Here is a 12,426-nt window from a genome sequence, read left to right as displayed (position 1 = left end):
GTGACCACTCTCCTTACAATGCGTATGATAATCAAGGTGGGCCATTTCCAGCACAAATCCAGGTTTTCTCCCCCCCCCCCTTTTTCCAAAAACCACACACACAAACTCACTCTCCTGCTGAAGTAATGCAGTCATTACAGCTAGTGGCCTCTCCTATTAGTTGCTCGACTGTAGACACCAACAACCTGATCTTATGTAAGCCAATGGAAGCTAGGCTTACATAAAAGTACCTCCAGCCAAACAACAAGAACAGCAAGGGTGTGAATTCTGCTTTCCCAACCCATAAGTGTAGCTCCTTTCTCTGTGATGGATGGGGTTCTGTGGGGGCTGCTGCAGAGGGAGCAGCTTCTGGTGAGGTTACAAAACTATTCTAGGAAGAGAGAAGGTCAACAAATACGATTAGGTGTATGGAACAGCTTCCATATCAGGAGAGATTAAAAACACTGGGACTTTTCAGCTTGGGAAAGAAATGACTAAGAGGATATGATAGAGGTCTATAAAATTTTGACTGGTGTGGAGAAAGTGAATAAAGAAATGTTGTTTACTCCTTCATACAACACAAGAACTAGAGGTCACCCAATGAAATTAATATGAAGTAGGCTTAGAACAAACATCTTCATGCAACACACAGTCAACCTGTGGAACTTGTTGCCAGTGGATGCCATGAAGGCCCAAACTATAAGAAGGTTCAAATAAGAACTAGAGAAGTTCATGGAGGATAGGTCCATCGGTGGCTATTAGCCAGGATGGTCAGGGATGCAACACCATATTCTGAGAGTTCCTAGCCTCTCTGTCAGAAGCTGGGAGTGGACGACAGGGGATGGATCGCTCAATGATCCTTCTGTTCATTCCCTCTGAAGCACCTGGCATTTGCCACTGTAGAAAGACAGGGTACTGGGGTAGATGGACCATTGGTCTGGCCTGGTATGGCTGTTCTCATGTTCTTAGACCAGAACTATTTTAAGAGAGAGAATTATCTATATATGAATCATTGAAACTTGGACAAGGATGTCACACCTTTTGGATATTTCTTTAGTGGGGACTACTTACTAACATTCTCAATGTTGCAGTGAGGCTGCAGCATCCGTATCAAGCCCAGTAGCACTATTATAACTGCTACCATCATGGCATGGTGGGAGATGGGGTTTGCCATCACACTATTAGGCCTTCTCTTCACTGAACCCGAGAGATGGTCTAACCTGAGGAGAAGGCAGTTCTATTTACACTAGGGAAATTTTTCAAAAGTTGCCCAGCATTCCTAACGTTATGTTCAGAGTCACTATACAGATTTATCTTATTCCACTGCCAATGTCTGAAGAACAGGCTGAGGTTCAGACGGCTGAAGGCTCTCGCAGTTCTGAGGGAGCTGATAGGTTTTAGTTTACCTTGGGAAGGTTGTCTTCACCACTAACAAAAAGCTAGAAACTGTAGTCTTTTTTTTTTTGTAAAATCAAAGCCTAAATTTTGCAGAACAGAAGGGAAAGACCTGACACATGTGAGGGACAGTTTCTTACCATTTGAAACTGTTACACTGCATTTAGATTTCACATTTACTAAGTAGGTTTAAAAAGAAAAAAAATCAAACTCTAAACATTGATTGAAAGTTGACAGAGAGAATGAATCGTCATCTTCTTAGGGGGGCTGTAAATTTTAGAAAATTATCAGTCTGATAGAAATAAAGGTGTTTTAAAATATCAAATGAATTAATCCTGATTTCCAGGTATAAAATATAGCCTTTAAGGTAACATCAGTTCTCAGTATAACAGTGTGGGACAGGTAGGATATATTAAGCCTGTTCTGTTACACCTGAGACCTGAAGGAAGCAGAACATAAAAATGAGCCTCTTTATCAATTTTAAGCAAACCTAAGCTTTGATCATGGCTGTGGTCTAAACCTATTACAGATGTTCAAATTCAGTCTCCTTGGTGTCACTGGGAGATGACCTGAATAGTGAGCAATAAACTTATTTATTATCATTCAAGTTTAGAGATACGTGCTGAGGAAGTGAAACTGGCAGACAATGTTTTGTCTATCTTTAAGCCAACAAAGAGCCTATATAAAATGACAGGTGCATTTTTAGGAAAAGAAAGCCCATAATGTTTTCCTATTTAGTAGGTGACAGTGTGTCCCAAGATAACACAAGCTTAAGGGACCAAAATAAGCATCATTATTAGAGGCTAGTGGCTTCTGAGTTCATACAAATTGAATTCTTTCATAGGCTGAAGGGCTGTGGAAATCCAGCGAAGAGTGTAGAGCTCTGAAATAAAATTAACATGTAAAGTGATTTTATATATGCAGGTCTGTAGCCACTAAGTTTGAATTTGAGAAAAATCCTATTACTTATCTTGTAAAAGAGAGAATTCTTAAATTCCCCATTTGCTATCCCTGATATAAAGGTTCTGCATATGAATAAAAGTTTTCTGTGGTTGCCCAAAGATAGAGGTTATTGAATTGACCAAGATCCATTTCTTCTCATTTCCCCCCCCCCCCTTTCTCTTTACAGGGTAACTGATTTAGGAAACATTAAAAGAAGATTGTATTTATCAACGGTCCATAAGGAGTTGTCTGTAACCCCTCTGCATGCAAAACTTCCTCTTTTTATGATCAAACGCAAAATAGTAGGTATCTTGGATATGTTACTTAAAGTACGGTTGAACAGAATATTTCTGTTTGTATCAGAAGACTTAATATATATATTTTATTTTATCAGGTCTGTAAAGCACGCGCGCGCGCTCTCTCTCACTTTACAGTCCTCATAAAATCCTGTTGATTCAAGACACTTGAAAGAGAGCTTTGTCTAACTGAACAGATACGCTTGCATACGCACCAGATATTGCATACGTGTAGATATTTTTATGTATAACTGTTCTCTACTTGATATCAGAACTGCTTATAGTGTGGAAGAGAAGAATCTGAGTTCTGTCTCCCTTACCACTATGAAGATCTGAGTGATAATCAAAATCTGAGGAGGCTGTGGATCTGTTATAATTGGTGCCCTATATCTATTGTAAAAACTTTGCCTCTTCCTATTCTCTCACAATCCATTTATATATTGGTGCTTTCTCTCTTCTCACAGATTTCTTCATCCCCTCTCTCTGTCTGTCTTCTCATAGCTACTGGCTAGTCCTATTCATGACCTTCTCTGCATATAAACCCACAACCATCTCGTCTCCTTACTACCCTGGACTCCCTTCTTGTCCTTTAGGCTCTGTTTTCTCTAACTGCTGTCTGTTGCTGCTGTCTGTCCTCCCACCTGCTGTCCTTCCCTTCCAATACATTTGGAATTCCTGCTCCGTTTCCAAGCTCTCTGCCATTCATGACCTATTGATCTCTTACAAGCTCCATCTCCTTAAGGTGACCAGATGTCCCAATTTTATAGGGACAGTCTGGATATTTGGGGCTTTTTTATATGGACTCCTATTACCTGCCACCCCCTGTCCCAATTTTTCACACTTGCTATCTGGTCACCCTACATCTCCTCAACATTGCTGAAACATGGTTTTCCTTACTGATTCTGTTTCATTGGCAGCCCTCCATTTCTCTCTCACCCTCACCTGAAGTTAACTTTATCACCTTTAGTGGAACTCCGACTAAGCATTAGCGCCTATTTTGAAATGTCACTTATTTTTACATAGAATTCTACACAGGTAGCTACAGGATATAAGACATAAGAAAAAATATTTCATAGAGAACTCTAAAATTAAGGGGTTATTTTATTATCATTTAGTTGAAGACAGTTATGTTAATTTCTACTTCTAACTTCCCTTAGTTTTCTACTTTCTGGCAAGAGCTGTTTTTAAGAACAGAATATGTACCAGGCCATACCACTGAAGTAGTCATTAATTCAAGATCCATTGAAATAAATTATTTTTCTTCAATACCATTTCAATTAGTTGGTCTTGGTGTCAGGCTAACACTAATGTGTCAAGACTAAAGTATGCATTAATGTACAGTAAATTAAATTCAATCAGAATATGAACTTCAATTACAGGGTTTCATTCAGATAATAAATCTTTCATCAAAGATCTGACTCAATATTCTGATCAAATACAATGACAAAATGTTTTAATAACCTTAACCTCTGAACAGCCAAGAATTTGCTTGTTCAAGAATGGGTCTGAACTCTGTGAGCATCGTGAGTACTTAACCATTTTTTTAAAAATCTGATGGTTAGCTGCCTGTTAATTGTAGCAGATATTTAAAGAGGGGCATGTTTGTTTTTAGTAATAAAAGGTTGCTTTTCTCCACGGCCAAGGTTGCATGACTTTTTTTTAAAAAAATTTATATAGATGCTGGTAATTAATAGTGATATCTACTGTGTTCAAATGTAAACCCCAATATTTTTATTGAACTTTTAGTCCCTTAACATCTAACTCTTATATCGTACTTTTCATCTGTCAATCTCAAAACACATTGCAAAGGAGTAAGTATCATTTATCACCATTTTAAAGATGGGCAAACTAAGACACAGTGAAGTGACTTGCCCAAGGTCAAGCCAGTTGGCCAGTGGCAGAGCTGGGAATAGAAGCCAGGTCTCCTGAGTCCCAGTCCTGAACCCTGCACAGCTCTATCCACTAGGGATTGTATTTTTGTCATGTGTAATTCAGTGCTGTTTCCAAACACTTCTTCTTTTGTGTTGAAACCAGATGTAATGTGCCTTACATTCTCATACATAGGCATCCTGCAGTGCCATTTTTACAAATGATTGCAGTTCTTCAGCAAGGCGACTGCGCCAGTAGTAGACTTAGAAATGTCAGTTATAATTTAAAATTGTGTTTTCATTAACTTGCACAGTTTATTCCTAATATATATTTCTGACCTTTTTGAACTTTCAGATTCAGGAGCAGAAAAATAATGGATGCAGTTTTCTTTTAAAACTACTTGGGATTAAATTAATTTGTGCACTGAATTCCCCCCCACCATATGTTTTACATTTGGCATGTAGATACTGGGGGTTTTTTTATTTATATATAATAGGACCTTTTTAAATTCTATTTTTCTAGGGAAATACTGATTTTCATTATGTTCAACATGATGTATGTTCAACTACTTGTCTGTACTGTACAAAAATCAACTTTATGCACAGATGTTAAGTTCTCTTAGAATGAAATTGAACCTGACAAAAGTGCAGAAGCTATTGGAGTAATATAAGAGACTAGTGCCATAATACAATTTTTGGCTGTCTATTCTTCCACTCGGTAAAAAAAAAAAAAAATCACCAAGGTCTTGTTTGTACTAAGAAATTGCATTGTAGTTAAACACTATTTAACACTGGTTTTAACCATCCAGTTAGCTAACATAATGCTGACCTTGACTTTGCAGAATGTAGACAAGAACAGGACAAGTTCAGTATTGTGTCATAACTATCTAACATGATGCGGAACGTAACTTGTTGTTAAAGTCGTGGGTGTCACTGTGTTAGCTAACTAAATAGTTTTAAAAAATTGTTTAAATATAGTACAGTTTCCTAATGCAGACAGACTACTAGTCACCGTGTACCGTTGTTTTGGAGGATGTGAGGGGACAGCACCTCTTGCAATTCATGGGGAGAAATCTTGATATAAGAAGTTACCAAAGTTTTTAAGCACAGTCTATAAAAGTTGTTAAAAAGCTACAGTGAAATTAAACAACCTTTAAAGTATTGAAAGTAGCCAAACTTTGTATCCAAACACTTGCAGTTAACAAATGCTTCTCATAATTTGCTTCTCCAGTTGTGTCTGCAAAAATATCTTTGTGAGGATACCCTGGATAATTGTGCTCATTTGAGCATGCAGTCACCAATTTTATATATGCAATTACTAGTTTGTATATATAAATGACTGTTGCATGTGTAACTACCGCAATGGTAACAGATTATTTTTAAAATAGTGAAATATTATGCATAAAGGAAAACTGTCAGTGAGTCAAATCCCGTACTGCAAGTTTAGTTAGCAGAGAACTAGACAGTCTTCAAATATGTTAAAGGTTGTTAAGAGGATCATGATCAATTGTTCTCCATGAAGGTAGGACAATTAGTAATGGGCTTAATCTGCAGGAAGGGAGATTTAAGATATTAAAAAAACCCTTTCTAACTGTAAGGATAGTTAAGCACTGGAATAGGTTTCTGGTTGTGGAATCCCTGTCACTGGAGGTTTTTAAGAATAGATTAGACAAACATGCAAGTGGTCATCTAGGTATGCTATAGCACCTCAGCACAGGTTTTGGACTAGATAACCTCTCGAGGTCCCTGCCAGCCCTAAATTACTATGTTTCTATCATTTTTACTACACTGCAATAGTTTATGTAAGGATTGCACTAAAAATATTTTGTTTCTTTATTCTAGTGGTGCAATTTGTGCATTGACTTGGTAGCATTCACCAGTGAAATATTCAAAGGAGCTGTTTTCCAGTCTTTGGATGGAATTATCATCTCGGCTAACTGTAAACTGAGAAAGATCTTCACTTTGAAATCAAAGCCTCAAGATACAGCTGAGGAAGATGGTGTGTTACAGATGATATTATGCTATCTCAGTCATTACTGTTCATATTGTAAAAACAAAAGCTCCTTGACCACAATCTTTGAATTAATCATTTTGAGAAATTATGTGATTTCATGAAAACTGAAGTGTGTTTAGGTCATACACATCTAGTCTTCTTGGACAATAGATGATGTCAGGTAAATGTAGCTATGTACATTTTATAGAGTGCCAGCTTCATGAACACTGTTGTGTGGGAAAGGTCTCCTCTTTGGTTTAGAATGCCTTTTTAAAACTTTTCTGGCAAAACTCTATGTGGAGTTGTTTTATCATGTCGATTGGTAAATTGCTTAATTATCAGTGGCTGCTTCTGCTTGAAAAAAGGAGATGTCCTTCCCCAGGGTGGCTTCCAGTGAGGATGAAAAACATGTATATTAGCTGTACTCCAGCAGTTCCTCGATTACCTCTAGCTTGGAGATTTAACAGTTGATGAAGGCTTTCTTCTTTAAACAATCCAAGGAAATGTTAGCTGGGAGACTGCAAGTCACTGTTCTACTTCCTGATGATTTTAAGTTGCATTAAACGGAGAGGTTTTAAACAGTCGTAGATTATTAAAATTCTAATGGCAATTTGATGCCATCTTCTCATGGCAAAGAATCTAATGAGAACTGAAAGTGGCCCAATGTGGAATCTACTCTTCTCATAAAGACTGCAAGAAAGGTAAATTATACAAATGAAAGATACTGAATGACCACAGATACTACATGATCCCTGTTGCCATAGTATCTGAGTGCCCCACAGTCTTTATTGGGTTTGTCTTCAAAATATCCTTGTTAGTTAAGGAAGTCTTATTCTCCACATCTTACAGGTGAGGAACAGAGACTGAATTACTTTCTCAAGGTCACTCAGGAATTCCATAGTGGAGCAAGACATTGAACCCAGGTCTCTAGAATCCTAGGCTAGCACCCTAACCATTAGACTGTCATTTGCCTGATGAGACAGATTCATCCCTATACCACACCCAGCACCAATACAAGGATGGCTGGGAGACAACTTGCACCTCCCCTATTTAGGGTCTGCGCATGGCCAATTTTGCCTCTTATGCAGGCTAGAGCATGGGCCTTGTTGCGCTGGCATCTATGGCCTATTGCGGTGACTTCTATTTCTACACCAACACCAAAAAAATCGCTTTTTCCATTAGTTTGTCCACAGCCTACCACAGAACACCCCCTATTAATTATGTATTGGGTACCACCATTCTACTTGGCCTTGCACTAAACCTAGAAGAAAATAGGGTCCCTGCCACAGGATGTTACAGTATAAATTGGATACATGGTACCCCAGATAACAAGATGACCAGTTCCAAACCAATATAGATACCAGTAGATATTAGGAATTTATTATATAGAGTTATGTATCGTAAGTTTCTTTGGGGACTAACACTGAAGGACTTCATGTAAGAATTTTCAGAGTAACAGCTGTGTTAGTCTGTATTTGCAAAAAGAAAAGGAGTACTTGTGGCACCTTAGAGACGAACCAATTTATTTGAGCATAAGCTTTCGTGAGCTACAGCTCACTTCATCGGATGCATCCGATGAAGTGAGCTGTAGCTCACGAAAGCTTATGCTCAAATAAATAGGTTCGTCTCTAAGGTGCCACAAGTACTCCTTTTCTTCATGTAAGAAGTGTATTTTCAGGAGGGATATGGAGAGAAGGCACTTGATTGCTGTACTAGAAAAGTGTTCCATGCAGAAGGGGAGAAGATATACAGAGAACATTAGGAGAGGGATTCAAAGGGAGAGGCCAAGTAAATGACTTGGGAGCAGGAAGAAATGTTCATACAGATTTAGGGTGGATTTTCAAAAGCATTCTGAGCATTAAGTAGCTGATTCCTAGTGACTTTTAGTGGGAGTTTGGAACAATGCAATCTACTTTTTAGGACTGAAATAGGAAGTCTCTGCACGTCTGGCTCCTGCCCATTGGTGAGGCTCTCTCCCTTGCTTTCACAGATGTGCAAAATACAGCAAGCAGTTATCATTCAAGGTATATATTGCTTGGCAGCTTTCAGCCTACTCATGAGAAAATACCATCTTCTTTTCAGCCTTCCAAATGCACACTCTGCTGTCATTCTGCAGCTACTCAGGTTGTAGATGAACAAGCCCTTTGTGCTGTCCAAATGTCCAGTAAAAAACTACATAAGCCAGGGAAACAAAGTGTAAACTTGGTCTCTCAGAATGAGAGTGGGAATCACAACACCATTAATGTCCATAGTGGTCCTATAAGCAAAAATTCCTTTTTTCATTAAAGAAAATGGGTGAGAGTTTCAAAAGATCTGAGCATCATGGAACTTTCCAGACCACCCAACGTTGTTGGTCAGCCTGTTTTGGTGATCAACCAGGCCTTAGAGCAACATGGAGAAATGCTGGGGTTTTTGTATGATATGTGAAGCCTGTGGAGAGCAAGACGAATAGGCATATGGGTCTCATCAGAGGCTGCAGTACAGTTTGAGTACCCCAACCCTGCAAATCCATCAGTCTCCTGTGCATTGCCAAGCTTTATGACCCCCACTATCAGCACCTTCTTTAGAGCAGCACACACCTCTTCGACAACAGCCCTGGCAGTCAATATACCAGTAGCAAATTGGTTAGCTACTGACTGGTAGCAACTGGAAGTGGCGAGCTGCCAGTTGGCAATGGCCACATGCTTCTCCACGCAGAGAGGAGTGTTCAGGTGAGCTCCATCCAGACGTATTGGAAAGTACCTGCTGTTCGCCTGAAATTCTGGCATCACCGCTGGTCATCTCTGGACTGCATCGCTATCCTCTCCCAGCACTGCCAGCTGCCTTTCTAAAAGATATGCTCTAGATCAAACAAAAGTTATGCACTTGTAATGTATCTGGATAACAAACTAGCAACTTCGTTTTTTTAAAAAGTTGCTATTGTGGGGGGTTCACAATTTCTTCATCCAGACCTAAGCATTAAAGTAAAAAATAATTTATCTTTACGAAAGGAAAAGGTAGAGTTTGAAACACTGACTCCCATTTTTTAACCAGCATTTTCCAGATGCAACTGCTGCAGGGCTCTCTATACAGAACTACATCATGAATCTACACAGAAGTGTAGTTCTGTATAGAGAGCCCTGCAGTACTCCAGCCTACTGTACCCCTTTCAGGATGCTGATTTGTCTTATGTACTCCAACTCTCACCTCACTGAAAAACTACTTGCTTACAAAATTAGAAATTAAAAATAACAAAAGTGTCACAGCAGACTATTACTGAAAAATTGCTTACTTTCTCATTTTTTGCCATATGATTTGTGATGGGGCAAGGCCAGATGGCTATAGAAAAGTAGTGGGAGATAGATGTATTAGCTCCAGGCTAAACAAATCTCTGGTACCAGGATAAGTGAAATGGCAGCTGCTCCAGGTCAGTTAAGACACCTGGGGCCAATTAAGAACTTTCCAGAAGGCAGGGAGAAGGCTAGGTTGATTGGGAAACCTGAAGCAAATCAGGGGCTGGCTGAATCTAGTTAAAAGCCTCCCAGTCAGTCTGGTGGGTGTGCATGTCAGGAAGGGAGGAAGTTGTGCTGTTGGAGAGGCTGAGTAGTACACACCATATCAGGCACAAGGAAAGAGGCCCTGAGGTAAGGGTGAAGTGGAGCTTGAGGAATTGAGGTCTGCTGTGGGGGAAGTAGCCCAGGGAATTGTACATGTCATGTTTCTAAAAGGTCAGCTACCATAGCTGATACTATTAGGGTCCCTGTGCTGGAGCCCGGAGTAGAGCATGAGTCCGGGCTTCCCCCCGCCCCCCTTTGTCCCCTGATTAATCACTGAGACTGGGAGACAACAGAGACTGTGCAAGGAAGGATAACTTCTCCTCACCTCCCTCGCTGGCTTATGATGAAAATAGCTCAGTAGACTGTGACCTTTGTCTCTAGAGAGAGAAGAGTTACGTGGAGGGTTACAGTGAGCCTCTGAGGCTAGCAAAATCCACCAGGAAACACAGGACCCACAGAGGCAAGGACAGAGCTTTGTCACAGATTATAAAATAAATCAATTGGAATACATTTCAGTATGTATATAGAGCAGCATAAACAAGTCATTGTCTGTATGAAATTTTAGTTTGTACTGTCTTCGCTAGTGCTTTTTATGTAGCCTGTTGTAAAACTAGGCAAATATCTAAAGGAGTTGATGTACCCCCTGGAAGACATCTGTGTACCCCCAGAGGCATGCATGCCCCTGGCTGAGAACCACTGGTGTAGAAGGTGGTTTAGTTAGGTATTTCGACATCTCTATGGCCTTAATTGTGGAAACTACTAACTGGGAGCACAAAAACAGACCCAGTTAATCAAGGTGGAAAATTTGGCTATTAGCATCTGTAGAACAAACATTTCCTAGTAAATCTAAATTGTTTCAGGGTATAGTTGCATCTTCCTAATCTGCTCACACACCTTTTTTATTGTTAAAATAAACTAATAAAAACTACTGTTTGTACCTACCTGAGCTAAGTTTAATACTAGAGTTTTGCAGTATTTACTAGCAATTCAATATTTGCTACTTTAGCAATTGTACCAGCGATCAGTGCAGTATTCTGATGCGCAGCATGTCTGAAAATCAGAAAACTGAAGTATTAGAACGGAAACTAAACGTTTGTCAAAATAATGAACAAAGAACATTTTGTGACCATAGCTTTGTTTACTTACTAAACCACGGAATTCATTTACTCACCGTGGCTATCCCAGTTATTTGCACAAGCTAGAAAGTTTAACTAGTTAACATTTGGGCCCTAATCAACTTGACAGTGTTGTTTTAGAATTAACAAGAACATTCTTTGAAAAATCTATAGTTGCACAAGCTTTTCAGTGACTACGATGTGTTATAAATATGTCCAATCACATAAACTGGCCTTTATAGCCCAAGTAACAAATAATTTAATCCTACTGCATTTCTGACCACGTTAGTTATAAAAAAGTGAAGCCTTTGTCTTTAATTCCAGATATATTTGGTCTTCCATTCACAGCTAATGACCCCACAGATACTATTCCTCGAACCTGCCAGGTAAATACAGATGTGCCACAAGTCACACAACTGCTGAACATGACTAAACTTCGCCAACCAGAAATAAGATTTGGAGGTCGTCCCTTAACTTCATCAGAATCAGGTATACTGTCTTACTAAAATTACTCTGTGTGTGTGTGTGTGTGTGTGAGAGAGAGAGAGAGAGTAATATAATGTGCATACAGTTTGATGTGTCCTATTACACATTTTAAGGGTCCAGTTTTCTCACCTAGGCACCAGTTGTACATGCCTAAAATTGTATGCACACACAAATGCACCTACATTTTGTAGGTGCAAGGATGCATACAGACTTAAAGAATTCTAACACGCATGCTTGCAAAGTCCTGGGATTTAGAAGCACAAAACCCATTAGAATGAGTTTTTGCAGGTGGAAATTCTAATGTTTGTATGCTCAGTTGTTAGAATTTTACAAGTGTACACATGGGTGTTTTGCCAGTAGAATAACAAAGCATCTGGAAGATCATAGAAGATTAAGGTTGGAAGAGACTTCAGGAGGTCATCTAGTCCAACCCCCTGCTCAAAGCAGGACCAACACCAACTAAATCATCCCAGTCGGGTCTTTGTCAAGTCGGGCCTTAAAAACCTCTAAGGATTGAGATTCCACCACCTCCCTAGGTAACCCATTCCAGTGCTTCACCACCCTCCTAGTGAAACAGTGTTTCCTAATATCCAACCTAGACCTCCCCCACTGCAACTTGAGACCATTGTTCCTTGTTGTGTCATCTCCCACCACTGAGAACAGCCAAGCTTCATCCTCTTTGGACCCCCCCCCCCAGGTAGTTGAAGGCTGCTATGAAATCCCCCCTCACTCTTCTCTTCTGCAGACTGAACAAGCTCAGTTCCCTCAGCTTCTCCTCGTAAGTCACAGTCACTGCTCACTAATCCTTTTTGTTGC

The 12,426-nt window shown here is 39.6% G+C and overlaps 1 protein-coding gene across 9 annotated transcripts in view; it reads left to right on the top strand.

The window, feature by feature from the left end:
- Positions 1 to 12,426, top strand: part of CFAP20DC (CFAP20 domain containing) — a 171,430-nt gene that overhangs the window by 49,552 nt on the left and 109,452 nt on the right. For 8 of the 9 annotated variants that reach the window (XM_084634935.1, XM_084634931.1, XM_084634930.1 and 5 more), the window contains 3 exons: positions 2,504 to 2,618; positions 6,323 to 6,479; positions 11,449 to 11,613. In XM_084634935.1, coding sequence (XP_084491061.1) covers positions 2,504 to 2,618; positions 6,323 to 6,479; positions 11,449 to 11,613 — 437 coding nt within the window. The remainder of the gene's footprint in view (positions 1 to 2,503; positions 2,619 to 6,322; positions 6,480 to 11,448; positions 11,614 to 12,426) is intronic. The other variant, XM_084634933.1, reaches the window with a different exon arrangement.

This window comes from Lepidochelys olivacea (assembly GCF_965140295.1).
Source record: "Lepidochelys olivacea isolate rLepOli2 genome assembly, chromosome: 7".
Taxonomy (NCBI): domain Eukaryota; kingdom Metazoa; phylum Chordata; order Testudines; family Cheloniidae; genus Lepidochelys; species Lepidochelys olivacea.
The sequence above is the reverse complement of the archived record's forward strand: the minus strand, read 5'-3'. Positions and strand labels throughout refer to the sequence as shown.